A 20,845-nucleotide genomic window follows, 5' to 3' on the forward strand; every position below is an offset into this window, starting at 1 on the left:
TGCTGAAGATCTCTTGTTCCTGCTTTGGGAAATTGCAGTTGTGAATCAAGATTTTGCCCTCCTGTTCTTTTTGGGTGTTTTTTGGGTGTTTTTTGGGTGTTTTTTGGCATGTGCCAAAAAAGGTCCGATTATCCAATTGCTGGGTTGTCGAGTGAGACTGTATTTCCAGTAAGGGCTGCCTTTTTAAAGCAGAAGGTAACACATTTGTAATGGATGATACCCACAGGGATGTACCTTTGGGGAGAAGCAGTTTTTTCCCCTCTGTCTTGGCGGTCAGAAGAGATTGTACAGCTAACTAAGGGAATTCTGCAGATACAAAATGTTGTGGCTCCTGCGACAAGGACACTGGATGACTGTCTGCCTTCGCCGTATGCCGCTGGGCATCAGGTCCCCCCCTCCTGCCTTCCCTGCCCCCAGGAATTTTGGCTTTTTGCCCTTCCCTGGGGCTTTGGAGGACTGGTCAGAGTGTAAGAGGCTGCGCTGCTGTTCCTGATGGCATCCGGCCCTCTGGGGTGCCAAGCTGGTATGTTCCTGTGCCTCAGCATTAATGCAGCTCCCAGGTTTGATTCAGAAGGGACTTTTTCACTCTCCTGTAGTCAGATTCGTAGGAATTATGGTGGTGGGTTTGTGGATTTTTTTTTTTCCTTTTTCTTTTTCCACAGTAGGTTTCCCTCCCCCCCCCCCCCGCACCCCCCCCCCCCTCCACACACACACTGTAGTCTGGGGCAGGATCTGTTTCCTAGGATCATCTGAAATTTAAGCATGTATCTTAACTCTGTGTTGCTACTCCACCAAGGTCTGTGGGATTTTTTCCTGTTGCTTTGCGTGGGAGAAAATCTCAAGGAGAGCAGCAGAGTTGGTTAGGAATTTGGGGGAGGGAAAGATTTGTCCTTATGCTGCAAAACCTTTGTAATGTAGATGAGTCATAAATCAACTAGTAGCTCTTGGGGTGCCTTAATGCGCTGAGTGTTTTCCTGTCAGACAGCGGTCTCTCCGGCACAGAGAATGTGTCTTGCATAGCACTTAGCCTACTGATAAAAACTACTGTTTTTTACCATGATTTTTCCAGAGAGGCTGTTTTTGTTTTTTCTTTTTCTTTTCCCCAGTACGCTTAAATTTTGCATGTAGCCAGCTGCAGGTAAATTTGGTTTGTTTGTTTGTTTTGCTTTTTTGGCACAGTAGTGCATTTCTGTCAGCTGCTGGATTTTTGCTTTTAATAATGCTTCTATAAATACTTGGCTTTGAGTTGTTAATCATATGTTTCAATCAGACAATCTTTTTTATTAAAAAAATAAAAAAGCCCCTTAGAAGACTTGTGTCCCACATCCCTGACTTAACAAACAAAAAGCCCCCTTCTTTTTCCACCTGGACCACAATGGGTGATGCATATAACAGCTCTGCTTGCCTGAGGCTGAGAAGAGCTTTTTGTTCTATAGAAGAGTTTCATACTATATACCCCATTTTTCGGTAATTCCGCAGGGTGCCTTAAAGCTACAGAATATGGCTCTTTTCCCATGAGCTGATGCATTTGGGTGGTTTTATGCAGATGAAGAATCCTGTTGTTAAATTTAATAGGACGCTGCAAGCCGTTCGTGTGGGCAGAGCTGCCACAAGGGTGGTGGGAGCTGGTCTGAGGCACCGCTGCAAGGTGAAATGGCTGTGCCGCGGCGCGGGGCGGCCAGCAGCTCCCTACCTGCCTGGCGTAGCAGGGCGGCCACCCAGCATGCCAAGAAGGGAACGGGCAAGGGGGGGATGGAGGCAGGATACTGCAGAGCACCTGTCCCCCCTGATCCTGCCAGCCCTGTTTAGGGGGAGGCCATCAGGGATGGTGACGGCGGTGGCTGCCCCAGGCTCCCGCAGGGAGGAGGCAGCACCAAACCTTGCAGCTCAGCCCTGCAGCCGTGCCACAGCCTGGGTGCGTGGGGTTGAGGCCTCTCAGGGTTGAGGAGAAGGGCTGCCTTAGCAAATGCAACAGCACTTCGACTTTCTGTTTTCCCCAGTTTGTTATCTTAGTTCTGCGTCTGCTGGGAGATGTGGTATGCCCTTCTGAGCTCGTGGCGTTTGAGCCCAGAGACTGCGGAAATGGAGCAGAACCGCTCACGTGCTCCTTTCCCCCTTTTTTCTTTGTGCTTAAAATGGTCCAAAGCCATTTTTCACCTTTGTTTTTCCCCTGTGGTAATTGCCTCTTCCCCTTCCCACTGGAAGGATTTTGATGGTGTTTTAAAGTTTCAGTTAAAAGGTAAATGAAAACATCCAAACTACTTTTCAGCTAAAAATTGAAGCACAAATACTTAAATGTTGTGATATAAAAACCACAAAGAAAATACAAGACATAATTCTTAATACACTTAAATCTTATCTTTTACGAGTGTAAATCTGATGGCAGACCTACTACCCTGCTATAATGGTATGCTTATTGTTCAATATCAACATTGTGCTGAATACTCATTTCAGGGAAAGATATCCATATGACAAATTGCCCTGGTATATGTACGTCATAAAACTGCCCATGTGGACAATGCCTACTCTGCCTTGCCATCTTTATGGTTAATGATCTTTTGACCTAAAAGGTGTTGCCATATTATTTTGTGTAGCAGCGCTGATGTGAACACCTCCTCTGAGGGATGTTATCGTTTGTACTTATGAAATATCAGTTTTATGAAACAATATCATTCATAATTCAAACACTGAAGCTACTGTAAAGATTCCTGTTTTTTTCCCACCCATTATCAGCATTTTGCTGGTTGTTTCTTTGAACTTCAGTCTGCGTAACTGAGGACCTTCAGGGCGTTTGCATGTTTCCTCCTATGTGCCAAGTGAGTGCCAGTTAATTGGAAGCGTTTTCAGGAAGCCAATTAAACTGCTCAACCTGTTAAATGGGTTTCAAGTTGTTTGGGGGCGATGAATGTAAAAATAGAATGGGTAGACACAGTGGACTGGTTGAGATTTGGTTTTGATAATTACTCTGAAATACTTTAAATAGTGCTTTTTTCCCCCCCCCCCCCCCCACTTACGACATGGTACTTCTTGCTTTCAATATGTTCCTGTCCAGACGAGTTTTCAGTCTGTTTGTAAGTATATGTACAGCCTCTCTTACGTTACAAGTTCCAGGTGTGATTAACGGGATCCCTAAGAAATGTATTTCACCCCTGTAAAGGTGGTGTTTGAATAATTCTGGCAACATCCTGAAAGTCAGCATGTAAAACCATCAGTTTGTATTCCTGTTCAGTGCTCTTTTTCATCCTAGTGCACTCTTCATACAAAAAGGTGCATGTCTTCACAAAACTTTTTAGAAATACTTTTCTTTGTTGTATTCAACCTTTATTTTCATACCATATACCATTGCACAGAATGGTGCAATGATGTAGATAATCTTGGCATTTAAAAGTTAATTTTAAAAAAGCTTTTTAAATAAAAGCAAAATTTAATGCAAAGACAAGTACCTTAAATCCCAGCCCCCTCCTCCTCAACACACCCCTTTTAGTGCTCATTTAAGTAAAGAAATAACTAGAACTTTTGACTTTACTTCTCCCAGTGGCTCCTTGACCATGGTTACTTTCTGATCCCCCTCATCTTGCTGATCAGTAAAGTCAACAGATGACTTCACGTATCAAGTAGAGTCAACTTAATCAACAAGAAGATCCTCTTCGTGACGCAAACAATTTCTTCTTTTCCCCATTGCAGTCAGGGGGCAGCAGTGTCACTGCTTTCTTGCTTTCTGCAGCAGGGAAAGCTGCATGTCTCCAAACCCTCACAGCCCAACCGCTGACGAAGGTTTGCTGTCATTGAAGTGTCTTTTTGGATGAGCTGGAAGAAGCTGCCACAACCACTTAATTGTTCCTGTCCGGAGGTTTGTCGGACATGATATAGCCTGTGTCTGGTTTGGCTTTCTGGTTTCCTGTTTTTGCTGGTCTTGGCCTAATGTTGCACAAGAGCAAGCAAGACTATGATTTGAAGAGCTCTTCGGTCTGGGCAAAGTGCCTTTAAACTGGTATTGCTGCCTGAAAGAGCACTATGCCCTCTTTTCGCCTTTACTTTGTGTTGATACAAATGTTAGCGCAGCCAAGCTAGATTAGGGAATCTAATGTGGAAGTAATCTGTTTTTTTTGTTTGTTTTTTGGTTTTTGTTTTTTTTTAAATTTATGTATCAACATTTTTGCTTGCTTACCTTTAGCTTAAATATTTTCCCTATATCTGGTCCCTGTGAAGCTGCAACAAATACTCACGTGCGAGAGTGAGGACAAGTCAGAGACAGGAACAGCAGTGGGCAGAGAGGCTCCTTCTTTTATGAGGAGACTTAAAATGTGGGGTTTGGGTTTCTTTTTGTTTTTTGGGGGGTTTTTTTGAGCTATAAACTTTGAGCTGAGTAGCCTTTTCCTTTAATAGCGCTGTGCTCATCCTGAACCCTAGGGGTTTGCTGTGCTTTTCACCCATACCATATTCTGTCTCTGACAGTGGCCAGTCAGGGATGCTTAAGAAAAAACATTGGGCAGGGGGAGGAAAAAAAGAAAAAAAAGAAAAAAAGAAAAAAAAAAAGCCTTGTATGCCTACAGGCACATGCCCACAGGTAGACATTGGCTTGCAGCAGTCTGCAGCACCTCCTGAGCCCTCACCATCACTGAGGTCTTAGCCCTTCATAGGCACTGCCATGATGGATTTTTGCGATTGCTTTTTGTACCTGTTTACATCTTTGGCATACACGACATGACAAAGCAATTTGTTTTTAGCTGCTTTTTGCTTTTTCAAGCAGTAGTGCTTAAAACAATATAATTTAGTGCCCTTGATACTTCTGTTACAACAGATACTGAAATATCATTCCCTAAGACTTTTTTCTTTCATTCCTGGATATGGGTTCCAGATATATTTATCATTGTGTGATGTAGGTCTCATCTGGGCTCTCTTTCTCATAGGCTTTGCTTTTATTGACCATTGAATTTCATCTGCTGTGTTATTGCTTTATTGCTTCATTGTAAATGTTTATTGCCATTTTAGCCACTCAGCAATAAATTTCTCTCCAGCTGTTTTCTGGCAGGTTAATCAAAACTGAAACTAGATTTATATCATCAGAAAAATTTGGCACCTAGGTGATCAGAGAGAGTAGGTGAATAGAGGTGACTACTGAACAGCACACGTCCCCATAGGTCTCCTTGTTACCTGTCATCTTATTTTGGAAAACTCTTCCTTCTTACCCTTTTATTTCCCTACTCTAATCAGTTATTCATCTTGAAAGGACCTTCCTTTTAAATTAAGTTGACTTTCATGAGATAGTGTTTAATTGATGGAGGGGGAGGGGTTTATCAATATTTTTGGGGGAAATTGAAATGTATTTCAGTCAGCCTGATTACCCCATGCTTATTGGCTTCATCAAACAATTTTAATATATATATTTTTTCTTAAGGTATGACTTTCCTGTGCAGAAGCTGTGCAGCTTCCCCATAATATTCTGCTTACCTATATAACTGCAACTCTGTTTTTTTTTAGCTTCAAGAAGCTGATGTCAATTTAAGTGGTAGTTCAGCAAGTTGGCAGTTGAGTATGAGCGAACTGCTAGAGCTGTGAGAGCACTAGCTGGAGATAGAAAGTCGGGCCATTCCTCCATGCTGAAGGGGTCTGAGTGAGGGGAAAGTGGCTTGCTGAGCCAGCTTAGGAAGAATTTGTTGCATGTGTAGGAGCAGTTGGAGATGATTAACAAACATCATTGTGGAAGTATTTGGCATCGTTAGCAAAGGAGAAGAGGAGGAGCAGGATGGGAATATTGTAAGAGTGAAGTCTGTATTTGTGGAAAGATAGTAATTAAGGAGACATATAAAGCAAAGTAAAGCAAGTTTCCAGAATTCTTTGTACATAAAAAAGATTTTATTAAACTGCTGTCATGGTAATGCAGTGCTGAATACATGAGAACCTGCTTTCCTAAGCAAACGGAAAAGATGGGGATACTTTGTCTTTGAAAATAGAAAGTTTATTAAGATGTGTAGGTACATCATGTTCCTAAATTTAAGAAAATAAAAACGTTTTGGCAGCTCAATACTCTTTAGAATTCCTATCCCTTGAGATTTTTTCCCCCCCGTAATAGATGTAGACAGCTTCAGCGGGATATTTAAAATTCTCTGGTATCTATCAGAAGACTGTGGGAAAAATTATCACATTTTCATTGAATCTAAGAACTTTTTCCATTGGAAGGTACATACAGTGTTGTTAAAATTCCATAGCAGCTTTGCTAGAAATCCTTCCCTCCATGTGAAACAGAGGTAGAGTGACCTGTTATTGTAAGTTTATGGTAGTATTGGTAGCCGAATGAGCATGTCCTCATTATCAGTACAGCACTTCATCCTTTGGTGCATACCACCTTTCTTCAGCATTGCCGATGGCTGACCATGTGTGAAACCTGGAGCTGCTATTTGTTGTAAATCAGTAACACAGGTTTTGGTAAAACATCGAAGTTTCCAGCTTTGACCTGTGCTACTAATGTCAGAGGCTTCTGTAGTTGCTGTGTATCATTATTTTGAATAGCTAGCAGAGTATGACCAGGGTATGGACACTCCAGTATGTCAAAACTATGCACATTGTCCTTAATAGCTACTTCAGAGTTACTGGTTTTGTAGGTTGTTTTTTTTTCCTTTCAGTTAATTATTTAAATCCAGCATAAAAACATATGCCGTTCCTTTGCCTTAATAGTCTGTTTTAATAGTAAACATGCAGTCTTGTGGCTTGCTTGTTTCCAAAACAGGATGCGTCCCAGCCTGAAATGGCTGGTGTCTGATGGAGGGTGCTTTCTGGCAGGATGGCTGCTGTTTAGGTTTATGAAGATTGCTCATTGAGGATGAGTTGTTTTGTGTCCTTTCCTGCTGTGAAGTGAAAGTAGCTGCACTGAGGAGGTCAGGAGCAAGGCGTGATGCTCTGGCAAGCAGTCTGACTGTCTTTGGGTTTGCAAGCAGTAATGATTTATTTTGCCTGAGATCACTTATTCATCAGGTTACATCAGATCAGATAGGAGCACATCTGTGCCCAGAGCAGGCTGAGCTGTGCTGGCACCGAGCTGGGTGAAGGGGAGATCGATGATCTGTGCAGGTTGGAATAGGATAGCTGCTAGGATCAGACCAGTGCGTTACTAATATTGATCTTTACTATAATGTTTCTGTACTTAGTTTTTGAACATGATTCTGATTTATTTAGTCTTCTGAATGGGTGCAGAAGGGTGTGTAGGGCACAAAGACTTGATGAAATTATGATGTATTACCCTAAATGAAGAGATGAAAAATTGAGATAAAACAGTTAATTCTGAATTAAATAATTGGACTGTATGCAATTCTGTATATAAGGTGAATTAACAGGACTCTTCCATGGGGACAAAACAGATCAAGGTGTTTCGAGTGGTTTAAAGATTTTTTTTTTCTTTTTCTAATTATTATTATTGTTTTAGCTAATCTTATTGCATGTATGGATATATAATTGATTTTAAATGACTGCTTTTGTGGAACATGTGTTTGTGCTCTCCAGGATGTTATGCTGATTGTATGCCAGATGTCAAGGCAAATTTTAGAGGATGCACATTGTAGAAAACTTCCTAAAGGGAAAACTGTGTCAACTTGAAGATAAAATGAAGATTTCTGCTCTCTTCCCTCTTCTTTTTATATATTTGTTGGAGGGCCTCTTTGTTGGACGCTTTTGTTTTTAAATAGAGGATTGTCTGTACTCTGCCCCTCTGATGTTTTTAATCTAATATATCATAAAAATCAAGCCTTGTCTTAAGATGGGGACCTGGTGTTCTTTACATCTGTTGATTAATTATTGAGTATCTGCCAAATGAGTTCTTGTTCAATTGTTTGCTATTCATTTGAGTGTTAATCAAAACCAAATATAATTTATTGAAAACAAATGTTTTATTATCAGATTCCTATTTCTTTATTTTCTCGGATGCATCAATTCCCCAATTGTTTTTAGTCTTCTAGTGGAAGTTGGGTAGAGAAGATCGCGCCTCCTTTGTGCGATGAGTTTTGTGTTTACACTAACCCCACATCTCTTTTTTAGAGTCATGGGAAATTCAGGCAGTCTTTTTCACCTAAAATTGCATATTTATTTGCCTTTTGTAGGTAGTCAGTCAGACTTGGGTCTGGGAGTTGAACTAGGTCATTTCTCAAAATATTTCCTACCTATTTTCCTGTAAGTCAGTAGCTGGACTCTTAAAGTCAGTTGCAAACTATTTTTAAAAAGCATTGCGGACATAATATTTTTTTCTGCCTCATCTGGAATTATGCTCATTTTGGATGAAATCTGAAATGTCTTTATTAAATAGTATGAGAATGGTCTTAGCATTGCAAAATGTTTCTGTTTCCCTCTGTATTTCCTTCTGTAGGGTAGATCCCAGCAAAATCTCTGTAGGCAGCTCACAGTGTTCAGAAAGAGCTCGTTTCCGTGACTTTCATGGGATTTAGTAGTAAGGCTCCCATGTTGTCCATCATTCACAATAATAGGCTGAAGACATTACTGGAAAACTATGTATTAGGACAGACTTAGAAAACAGAATACCAATCGTGGATCAGAAAACCCTTTGAGGAACAGTAAAAAGAGGCCTCTAAATAAATACAGAAAAAAATGTTTTGCCTGTCAGAACCAAATAGCTTGAGAGAGTTTATCTTGTGTTTAAATGAAGTTACAGATGTGTATGACTCTCTGCTTGTTCAGAAAATGGAATGTTTTTGCAGATAAGCTGTTTGTTTCTCCTGCCCTCTCTTTTCTCTCTCCTTCCCCAACAACCTTCCCAAGTGAAACACAACATAGCCATTAGCTGTGATACTGCAAAACAAACATCTCTTCTGCAGTAACAGCTTGTCCATTCGCTGAAAAAGAAATACATTGTTTGGTTTGAAAGGCTGTTCTTATTGCAAAACCTGACACTGTGGTCAAATTTAGGGGGTAGTGGTTTTTCCTTCAGCTCCCTTTTGCTCTTCTGATCATTAAGACAAAATTGAATTTTAGTTTTATTTGGAGAGATTGTCTTTTAAAACTGAACTGAAGCAGTAGAAATCTTCCAAAGATGTCGAGAAAGGAAATATTTTTACAAATGGTTTTGTTAAATAGATCTTCCATGGCAGCTCTGCTGTGAAGGGTGGGAAATACCAGAGGTCTGGGAGAAAAGCCGATGAGACCTTCAGCTACCTCCTTCTTCAGAAGATGATGGGTTTGAAATCTTGCCGTAAGCTGGGGTGAGCAGAAGAGGGACTGACAGCATGCGTGGGTGCCCAGGCAGCCTTGCAGGGCAGGGCGAGAGTGACGGGGATGCCCTCAGGGGCCGCAGTGGTGGCTAAGGTGCAGTACATCTTCCATCTCTATTTGCAGGCCAATCTCTGCTGTGCTGTACCAGCAGTGCATAGTAGTAATGAATTGCCTTGTGTTTGTATGGGACTTTGTATTTGCTAGACTAAGAGGACGCATGTAGTAAACAGTGTCAGAAAGCGTGATAAATCAGATGCTGTCTTCAAGTGTTAAGTGATGTTGAAGACTTGTTTTGGTTCCTCAGTATACTGTAGTCAAGGTTTTTCAAGGGTGACTAAAGATTTTTTTTTTCTTGTTCTTTTTCTTTTTTTATAGTTTTATCCAGGCTTAAGAGACCTCTAAAAGCAGCATCTTCCAAGTAGAGGTCATAACCCCAGGTAGAGTTGCAGTAGCTCTGAGGTCTCTGATGAACCTCTGAACGTCCTCATCCAGTATTTTTTTTTCTAGGGTGGAGGTTGCCACTTTGAGAGAGGGATGATTGGCGCTTTGAAATAGAGCAGTGGGCAGGAGGAGAAAGCTCAGCATTATCTGAAAGTCTGATGCACGTCATGCATATAGAATAGAAATTATGGAGCACCGGCTCTTTGGTCGCTCTTATCTGAAGAGCATGCCTGTGGCGCTTTGCCCATCTGCAGCAGCAGCAGTTGTGTGCCAGAGTTGCTGTAGGATGTGTCATTAGCTCTTGGTGGGCTGCGCGACGTGGGAATCGGGACAAGGTTAAACACTGCAGTGAGGGGAATGAGTCAGTGTCATGTTTATGTGGCAGTTACTCAGTCTAGACTGTCGTTTTTGCTTTCCTCTTCTCTCACTAGTGGACCAGTCCTATTTTGGCTCTTTAGTTTTTAAAGTTGCCCCAGGCAACAAAAAGAATAATTCAGATAGGTACATTTTAAGAAAAATACTGATGGAAGTTGTTGTTGTCATGAGGATTGTTGACTTGTGGAGAGAGTTTTTGATTTTTTTTTAAGGTTTATGGGTTTTTGTTTGTTTTGAGATACTACATTTATGCAATGGAAAACTTGCTTAATGAGGTTTGTGATCAAAACAGGTACATTAGGAACTGAGAGAAGTGGGTTCTGAGATGTGAGTAGAAAAGAGGCTGCTAGCTGGTGCTTACCAATTCTAGTCTACTGAACCAGATGATTTCAATATCCTGCAATACGCGCGTGTGCAGGAAGGTCACTTTTTGAGCAGAGTAAACTGTCGGGGACGTGTCTTACTTACAAGTCTGGAAACAAGTTCAACCATGATGTAAGATGATGAAATTCCAACATAGAGAACTGCTTTGCAGAGATTTCTAGGAGGTCTGAATATAGACATATGTTTGCAATGAAACTGTAGCGTTTTGCAGTTACAGCAGCCTTTGATCGAGACTATGGGTTATTAGTCTAAAAGCAACTTCCTTTGTATACCCAAGTTTTCATTTGTCTAAACAGAACAATTTCATTTGTCTAAACAGAACAATTTCATTTGTTATATAGATGTATTCACTTTTATCTTTTATAAATCCCTGTAGGTTGTTTTCACATGTAGTCAGGACTCGATCTGTGAAGTTTTACACATACTAAATCTCTTTTGCTGAGCAGAGCATGAACTACTAGTAGTCTTAGAAGTCAGTGGGTTTGAATGAATGGGGAACCACAGCAGAGGCAGGGCAGGACCCATCCTCACCGAGTTTGCCGCAGAACGTGGATCTCATGCAGTCGTATTTTGGGAAGCATTGAAGAAATGTATGTATGTGATAGCCACAGCTTTTGTGAGATGATCTTTTGAAATGTTTCACTGGAAAATGTTGGTTGCTTGTGGTCTGCAAAAGTGACCCTTCTTAGAGATCTCAAGCTGGATATTCTAAAATTGGGAATTGATTTCAGTGTTTTGGTTTTTGATGGAAAAACTGGTGTGTAACTTGACACATCTTACTGTAATTCTCAAGGTATTCTGTGTATTCATTTTTACATTGTAGCCTGCAAAAATATACTTGTAGAGTACAAATGTAAGAGATGGTAGGGAGCAGCTCTGAAATTCCTGTGTATACATTAGGTTTTCCCTTACTTACCTAAATCGCTTGTATGAGGTCAGGTCATTTTTTTTCATGTTTGCAGTGAATCCTTGGTTGTCTGTATTTTCCAGCTGTGTGCATAACAAAACTGTTAGCATCAAAAAACTTTTAATATACTACTCCTTCCTTTAGGTACCATGTAACTGAAAAGTTAATGTACTAGAGAAAAGGATCATTAGACTAGTTTTTCGTTTTGTGCAATGTGTGTCAATGATTCTTAAACAAGTGGTAACAGAGGACTGTTGTAATGACTGACTGTCACCCTCTGAAGTGAGCCTTTGTTTTTGCAAAACGTCAATACTAAAGATGGTGATTTAACAGAAAACTCAGCGCGTTAGGATTCCTGAGGTATCTTTCACACTTGAGCTATATTTTAAGGCGGCTTTTTAAAAAGAAAATACTCTGGTTGCTATAGTGATAGGTTTGAAGATTTAAAGGCAGGTCATTAATATTTCTCTCAGCAAAGCCGAGCAATGTTTGTGGACAGTTTGCAGCCACGTTGCTTAATGAGCAGGGTGACACTTGGGATACAAGGTGATGAGAGTTGTGCAAGAGCAGATGTAGATTAGAATGGGTGGCCACTGGTAGATAACCCTGGTCAAAATAGAAATAAGTAACAAGTTTATATGAAAACAAGTAGTTTGTGTATCAGAAGTCATTGACTGTGAAATTACAATGTTAGTTGTTGCATTAGAATACATTATTTATTTATTTATTTATTTATTTAACTTTATCCAAAGCCTCATCTTCAAAACATTATTCAGTAACTTGTTTCTACGTTTAGGTGTTTTGCTTAAAAAAGGAAAAATCAGCTTCTGGACTTTTTTTTTCTTTTACTGGGGAGGAAGAACAGGGAAAATGACTGCAAAGTTTTCTTCCTTTTTTTTTTTTATTTTTTATTTTTGAGAAGATATCCTTGAAATGATATGATGATTGAAGAGTATGCCCTGGGATAATGTTAGTTACTGAGTTAGTGTTGAAAAAAAGTGTGTTTCTCGAGCTGTAATGAATTTTGTTTTTTAAAAATGAGTTCTATATCGAAGTTATCAAGTGGGTTAATCTGTTTGTAGAGGATAGCTACATCCTAATGTTGTGCGTTTTTTTTTTCTTCACGCATAGTTTGAAAAAGAAAAGGCAAGCCAAACAAAACACTGAGACTGTCTCTGCCAATTCGCCTGGATCTCCTGTTTCCAAAACTACTTCTGAGAAAGATGATGAAAGTAAAGCCATTTTGGAGCAAATCAGTTCTTCTGAAGACAACTGTAGATTTGCTGGGGAAAAGGAAACTGCTCCAGACAAAGAAAAGAAAAAGAAAAAATACAGTCAGCTGAAAGACATCAGGCGCACAGAACTTAAAAGATACTATAGTACTGGTGAGTAATGTTAATGCTAAAGTACTTTGAAATGTGTTTGTTTCGATAACTTGTTAATGTACTTTTTGTATATTTTATATGCTTTCCTTGAAAGGATAATTGCCTTTGGATTGTCTTAAAAACAGACAAAAAAAAAATACAGTCCTATGCATCATCTGCTTCTAGCTCTATCCTGCCAATTCTTAAAAAATGCATTTTTTGTTTGTCACTTCAAAAACTCAGTGTTATTACAGGCAACAGTTATGTTTTGTATTTCAGACAAATGATTTTTTTTTGATGATCTGTCTTTAAGTGTTTTATGGCATTGGAGGTCAAGTTTTTTGGAGGTTTTTTTGTTTTGCAAGTTGGTATGTACTGATTAAGTTTTCAGTCTTAGTTCATACTGAGTTTTGGATACCACCAAATAAGTGTTTTCTTTCTTTTTTAAGTACTTAGCTTCTGTTTGCCTATTGAAGTGTGAACAAAAAAGTGAATAAACTACACATTTTTAAACAAGATGTCAAAAATCTCATGTGCTGGAAAGTTCAGGATTTTTTTTCAACTGTGTCAGCACCTCCATTAATCATAAGCACTTTTATTAGTTCTGTTCTTGCAAGTAATTCAGATAAAATAACTTATTTAAGAAATTATAATCCAGAACTGCAAATAGATCTGTTTTGGAATCATCTCACAGATGTTTAAGCAAAAAATTTATTTTAGATGAGATTTATGAGAGTCTTTCCAGACTTTCTCTTGGTATTTTATAGGAATAAACCCTTATCTTAAGAGAATGAGTTTTATCTTATAAGCAATCTTTTTTTAGAAGAAAAAAAAGGGGGGGTTTAGGGTATACAGTAGATATCATAGAAACAGACTTCATTCCTGTTAACCCAGTGTGTGTGGACAGCTGACTTCTGAGGAAGATTCCTCATTAGGAGAAGGAACTGCATCAGCAATAAAATGTTTTGTATTGACTGACACATGCAGACTAGTCCACATCTTAAGATTATCTCTCTTAAGAGGCAATATATGCCTTACAAATAAACAAATCTTGGAGTAATGTCTCCTAGCAAGCACAAGAGATTAGTGATTTATCGATCAGTGCATGATTTTTGGCAACTTTGAATCTAACAAGATCAATAATTTGGAAACTAAAAGAAAACTTGCTTCTCCTTTGTCTCAAGTTCTGACCACAGACTTCTTGAACAAAATCTTTAGAACAAGAACTGAAAGGGTTTTACTGAGGAATGAATCTGTAAACTAATCTTGTCTTGTTAGTATGCTAGTGGTGGTGGTGGTGTTTTTTTTTTTTTTATTTTTTTTTTTATGATTAACATGTCACTGAGACACATCCAAATATGAACTTCTGCTGTACTGGTAGTAAAGTGCTTCCACTAAAAGCGGTGATTTATTCCTCGTTTGTACCTAAAGGAATTCAGAGTTTTGTGAGGTAGTTGAATTTTGTTTATAGTGTTTCAATAGTTTTGCAAAATACTTAATGATAGTTGGGACTTCCTTGGAGAAGTGGGGGGGGGGGGGGAAGGGAGCAAGAGGCAGCTCAGAAGTGTGCAAGTGCAGTGCCTGGGAATGCTGTTGCTTCTCATCTTCTGCCTGTCCCTGCAAGGCTCCTGCTCTGCCTTCTCCCTACATGGCTCCCATTGAAGAGTACCTCTCAGCTTTCCAAGGGAAAAAATAAAGTACTCTGTCGTCTTTGCAGAGGGAACCCCTGGTCTAACAATCACTATTGAACAAACATTAATGTTTGTTTAGTAAGTGTTAATATGTCTAGTGCAGACTGACGTTGTTGGGTGACTTGAAATGCTTTTAACTGTCTCGCAGACATTTTGAGGCCTTTGGGTTCTTTAGTGCCTTAAGAAATCCAAGAATTTAGTTCTGTTATTGAGCTAAGCACAGACCTAACTGACACAATCCACAGAGAAACCCCTTTGCTTTTAAATCCTGTTTTCAGTTGTTCCTAAATAAAGACTTTTACCCAACTGGAGTGTCAAAATTGTGGAAGTGAAAGTTTAGAGAGAGATGGAAAGTTCTTGATTGTGAAATGAGCATAATAGCTAGATATTTCCTATGTGACTATCAAAATGGAGTAATTTGGGTTGAAACATTAGTTGCCATAGTATTACTTGGCATTCCTGCTGCAGCTGTGCTGGCCAAAGTGATTACTATGCTTAGCCATTTCTTATTGCAGCTCTCTGGAAAGTTGCCAGCTTCACTAATATGCTGACTAAGCAGTTTCAAGCTCTTCCTAAGCCCACTGCAGCCTCTTGGAACTCAGTTAGTTTAAACAGCCTGCACCTGCATGGGGGAGAGGACAAAACCTCTCTGTCTTGCTGAGCTGAGTTGTGCATGAAGGTGTGAATTCAGCAGTTCCCCGATGGAAGATGCATTAGCTGTATTGGTGAAAAGATACTGCCAAGTCTGAGAAGGCTTTATCGTTGCAATGTTGATATAGCTCCGTGTGAAAGTGGCTCGGATAAATTGTCAGTGCATAGGCAATGTACTGTCTTCATTATTTAAGATTATAGGTGCATATACATAAAACTCGCTTCTTCCACATGATTTCTTCCCTCTGAGTTGTCCCTTTATTGACTTTTCTGAGATGCTTTGACTAAAATAGTGTCCCCTGTAATACTTATGGCTAACCGTTTTTCTGGGTGTGTTTGCACAGGGGCTTGAGGGTTTTTTGTTTTGTTTTTGTTTTTGTTTTTTTTTTGCTTTCTAATTATTTAGCTTTGACTTAATGCCTAGAATTTTAAGAAAATCTCATATTGGAGTTACTAGCATTTTTCTAAATGCTTTCTGCACTTTGCTGAAATGCTTTCTTTTCCTAGTGAAAAGAAAAATGCATTAGATACACCTACAGTCCTGCAGATTCTCCTCTCTGTTAGTATGATGATGCATACATAATTTATTTCCTGGCTTAATGGAAGTTCTGTCACAAGCTGCTTTTAGCCTAGAAAGGTCACATCTGTCAGTCTAACAGAATGAAGACCTCTGTCCTCTGAATAATCTCCCTTTCATGTTTTGTAGGGTCATAAGTCCTTTTTTATTTATTGTTATTAGAGAAACAGGAGAAGAACATTACATCTCACTATAATTTGTTCCTAACACACCATGTCTCTTCATTAGAAGCTTGTAAATCTGTTTGCCTTTATGAATTTGTAAATGCTGACAGTGACTTCCTTGCTGTTTCGCTTTGAATGTCATTCCTTTCAATGGATTTATGCGAGAGCTGTCATTTTCTGTCAGAGGGATTTTGTTGACTCAGTAAATCCCTCTTCTCTAGTAGCATGATCATAATGTAGTTTCTGAAGGCTGTGGAGAACTGGAGGCTGTAGTGCTCCCTGCCACATTTTGTGGAAAAGAGTGTTTAAAAGATTTTTCTTTTTTTTGGAGAAGATGATGGAACTGCAGCTATGGAGTGAAAAGCTCCTCCCTGAGTCTGTACGAAATGCCATGTTGTGTTCTTGTCTGCAACCAGTGGGTGGCATCGCAGAACCAAGGAGGAAGACTTGTGGCTTCTGCGTCCTGCAGGAAGGAATCCTCCGGCATCTGTCTGCCTATGCAAGATTGTGCTGTACAATGTATCTTCTAGCACTATGATGGCACTGTTACAAGTATCCTAATGGTATGCAGTACCGATCATGTCTCTTGAGACACTGCTAAGTGGTTGAGTAGATCCCGCTGCCAGAAGGTTCCTCCTGTGTAATTTCATCTTTTCTCTTAGTGCTGTATTGTTCTTCACTGGCTCTCTAGTTCTGGAATAAACTTGTGCCATTCAGTCTCCAGATCTGATCCTATAAGACTCAGATTTTGCCCTTTTTTCTTGCCTTAAAGCAACAGAGGCACAGATACTGCTTGTCCTTTTTTTCTGAGGGCCAATAGGAGTAACACTCCTCCTTAATTTTGCCTCATCTCTTGGCTTGTGAAGCGGTGTGCACTTCTTAGCTTAATCTTACCCTTTCTGCTATTATTGCTACAGTAACCTTCTTTCAGACTTCTGAAAGTGTATCTGTCTGGCACAGTGCAATGCTTTGTTAAGGCAACTTGGCTGCTATACCCGGTGTCAAGAATGCCATACCCTTCTTGGGATAAGTTTTGACCTGCTTCTGGGACTTGACTGCTTAGTTCAGATGTGCTTTCTGTGGGAAGTCCTGTTGGAAAATGTTGAATTGCTAAGCTTCAATTTTTCTTGGTTTTGTTTTTTTTCCCTGATGTCACAGTCTGCAAAACACTTTCACAGACCCGAGGCCGAGCTCCAGGAACCCTGCCGTGGAGCTATAGCAGACTGGAAGCACCAATTTCTTGGCCTAAGGGCAGAGCTCGCGTTTCTGGGCTAGACCTGTTAGGGAGAGGGCCATGAGACTAGGAAACCAGGATTCCTGTCAGGAATTGCCAAGCAGGATGAGGGTTGTTTTTTGTGTTTTGCTGGTGAAGATCCTGAAGCATAAAAATCTGGCCTTCTAAAAACACAGTGGAACAGTGGTATAACTTAGGGCTGAACACAACCCTCTGAATTTTGTCTGTATATTTATTGCAGCACAATAAAATATGTCTTTTTACCAGATATGCTGAGTATCCCCAGATTTCACCATTTTCCCTTGAAGTCACAAGCCATCAGCATATGTGAGGAATTGGTCACTACTGAAGTGAAGAATGGACCATAGAGAAAAGTTTGGTTTAAGTGACTTGTCCCACATCACACAGATATTTTTATCTTACTAGCTGAATAAAATGCAGTTTACTAGCTTATCATTCTGCTCTTTAATCACAAAAACCATCCTTTCTCTTCAAGCAGTCCTCTGTCTCATTCACTGTATGTATTTCAAGTTCTGTAGCAGGTAAGGGGGACGTGAGACTAACAAAGCCTCCTTTTATTTCATCTCTGCAATTCTTGTCCAAAACAAGCCAGGGGTCTTAAACACTGGGACAAGAGTCCGGAGGGAGGAAAAATGCACCCATGTAATGAGATAGTATATTGCATGTGAGCAGGGGGTGCCAACATATCTTCCGTAACTGTTTTCTGCCTCTGACTTCCCTTTTGACTTGTCTTCCCTGATGTTGCTTAGGCAGGAGGGGATTTGGAGGCAGCACAGCACATGTGCAGTTACCAAGTCCCTGAGCCTTCTGGTTAGCTGGCCAAGATCAAATGATAGTAAATAAAATGGGGAGGATATTGCAATTTTCAACACTCATGATGTGGCCAGATCTGCCCTGATTGGCACAGAATCAATACAGTCCAGGAGTGCCTGCTGTTGGGTTCAAAGTTAAAAATTGCTTGTAAGGCAGTGAATATCTAGAGAGAGTTTAAATTAATAAAAAAAGTGGGGCACATATGGAACCTACTTTGCATATCAGTTTTTAATCCTTGGCTTATTTTCTAAATAAGGTTAATCTGAAGAGGAATTTTCAGCATGTATTGAGTTGAAAATTAAGACTTTCTTGTGCTAGTGTGTCCTAGTTTTCCCTTCTCTACTATGTTTTTAAATATGGTTATTCAACAGTAGGATGCAGTTGAGGACTTAATTAAGGTGCTGCTTATAACCTGAAAAGGAAAAATGCATTTACAAATAAATCTATCTGAGTTTTTGCTGGCACCTGTCTAATGTTGATCAGCCCTAATTATTGGGTGCTTGATTTGGCCACATCTGAAAGGTACTTTGTTGTAAGTAATCAAAGTGATTTACTCACAAATTTACAAACTGATTTTACCCTTCTTTATTATAATGATAAGAGGAACAGGATCTGAATTTTCCTAAGGTTTTGACACTTTGCTGTACCTTTATGTTTCAGTTTGGCTTCAGCAAAAGTGGCATGAGGAGCATGTGTAAGGAGGGGTGAAAAGTGAAAGGAGAATTTTTTTTCTTCCAAAATCAAGATCTCAAAACTAAAGCAATAGAGGAAGGGATTATTTAATTGGCTGTAACTGCATGGATAGAATAACAAGGGAATTGGAATGTCTTATTTATGAGGGTGAACAGGATGTAGTTGGTATTGGGCTGGATGGGAGGTGTCACATAGCTGGTATATTAGCATCATTTGCTGAAACCGTTTAGAAAGGATGAGGTGGACAAGGAGCTGCAGGGTTATCGATTTCAGATCACCTCTTTTGGAATAAAGAACAAATGATCTTGAATTGCAGTGGATCAGTGTTAAGGTGTAAAGACCTTAAGTTTAAGCTGAGGTGTTAATTGGTGTTTACTAGAAACTATCAGACGGTAGAAGGAATGCCTTGTCCACAGACAGGAGAATTTGATCTGAGCAGCAGGTACCAGAAATAACACTGCTAGCAGTTAATTTCTAAAATATAACATGAAAATACCTTAATGTTTCTTGAGCTTCCGAAGTGTGGAATCCTGTTTTAAGCCACGTCTTGATGGATGAATTCCTATTTAGTGTAGTCCTAAGTAAAAGATGTAAATGAGCAAAACTTACATTACATTGTATGTAATCCTTAGGAATTACCTAACAACATGCTACAAGGTGCCTGAAAACCCACAGTTAAGACGGAAGGCTGAGGTGTTTTTTTAAGTCTGCTGTTAGATTGAAGTGAAGTTTATACGGTTTTGTAAAACCAGATTGGAAAATTGGGCATTAATAAATTGTTAAACCAATGTAAATTTCAAGTGAGAAGCTAGGGAACTGAGATGGGAATGTGAATGTAAAGAATAGAAGATACAGACTCTGCACAGTAACGTTGAAGGATTTCTTACCTTTGTTAAGAACAAAAGAAAAACTAGAAACAATTTTGGCTCATTATAGTGGTTTAATTTTCAATAATTTTCTGGTTTTGGTGTGCCTCTCGGAAGAAGGGAAGAGAGGAAAACATGAGGTATTCACGTTCTCTGATGTGAATCTGTCTACTCAAACAGAAATGATTTTAAAAAAAAAGCTTAATAGAGGGTTTTTTTGTTTTGTTTTTTTTTACTGGCAGATCTACTTTTCATGTAGGAGCTTTAAGAGTTGATGGAATAACATTCGTGATCACTTTTCTCCCCCCTCCCTCCACCTGAAAGCCTTAGAAAAAAATGTTGACTATTTGATAATTAAAGAAAGGAATACTGGATCTTGTATCAATCAAAGCCAATTATTTTATAAGCATTACGTTGCAGATGTTACATACTAGTATTTTGTGAGGCCATCAAGGTTATATTCAAGAACATCAAGAGCCCTAAACTTGGGTGGTATCTCATTTGGGCAGGATGACTGAACAAATGCTTCTAGTTCTGAAGCATTTGCTTGTTCTATGCGATTTAATGCTTTTATATGTGAAAAAACACCTAATTATCCAATTTGTACAAAGTTGGAAGAACTGTAAACAAAGCAAGTTACCCATACTGGGTTATGTGAATTGGTTGGTAATTTGAGAACACACAAATTATGTATGTTTTATAACTAGGCTGAAAGCAATGATTTTGTGGATGAGGGGACTGTTATAACGTTGAAAAATTACTTGAGCTTATGATGGGAATATTGAACTGAATGTAAACTTGCAGAACGTCACTTTGGTGGAAGGGAATAGTATGGGTACTTGGAAGTTGCATTTAAGGGAATAACAGGAATTATGGTGTGACCACTCTTGAAACAGTGTTTAAGTTTGGTGTCCATGATTCCAGGGTGCAGAAGCGTTAGAGAGGGACTCAGAAACGGCTGTGCCTTTCAGGCCAGAGCCTTATTCTCTAACTGGTCACAGCTGGATGTCTGGGAGGAAGATTAAGAACAGGATGAATTTTATGTAATTATCCCTGCTAATGTTCTTCTATTCTCCAACCGCTTTCAGCTGGGGGGCGGGGGGAAGTCTTCTGAAATACTTGTAGCTTGTGCATTTAGGGATTTCTCTTCCAAATGCTTGTGTTGTCTCTGGGCCTATGCAGATTTCTTGGATCTGCAATATCCTGTGACAAAGAGTCCACAGGCTTGCTACCATTTGCATAAAGAGCAGCCTCACTCCTGCTAGCTTTGTTTGGCGGCCCCTGGTCCTTGTTCCTGAAAGAACTGTGAACAGTCGATCCCTACCCATCTTCTGCGAGCCTCCTTTAATTTTTGTAGTCTTCTCTCTGCAAGATACCCTTTCTCCACCATTTGTTTTTCAGGCTGAAGAACTCGGACATGCCTCATGTGGAAGCTTTGCTCATCCTTGTCA

The 20,845-nt window shown here is 39.7% G+C and overlaps 1 protein-coding gene across 8 annotated transcripts in view; it reads left to right on the plus strand.

The window, feature by feature from the left end:
* NCOA7 (nuclear receptor coactivator 7) overlaps positions 1–20,845 on the plus strand; it is a 104,047-nt gene that overhangs the window by 35,354 nt on the left and 47,848 nt on the right. For all 8 annotated transcript variants that reach the window (XM_026105098.2, XM_026105097.2, XM_026105104.2 and 5 more), the window contains one exon: positions 12,452–12,705. In XM_026105098.2, the coding sequence (XP_025960883.1) occupies positions 12,452–12,705 (254 nt within the window). The remainder of the gene's footprint in view (positions 1–12,451; positions 12,706–20,845) is intronic.

The sequence above is a fragment of the Dromaius novaehollandiae genome, chromosome 3 (genome assembly GCF_036370855.1).
Source record: "Dromaius novaehollandiae isolate bDroNov1 chromosome 3, bDroNov1.hap1, whole genome shotgun sequence".
Lineage (NCBI taxonomy): Eukaryota > Metazoa > Chordata > Aves > Casuariiformes > Dromaiidae > Dromaius > Dromaius novaehollandiae.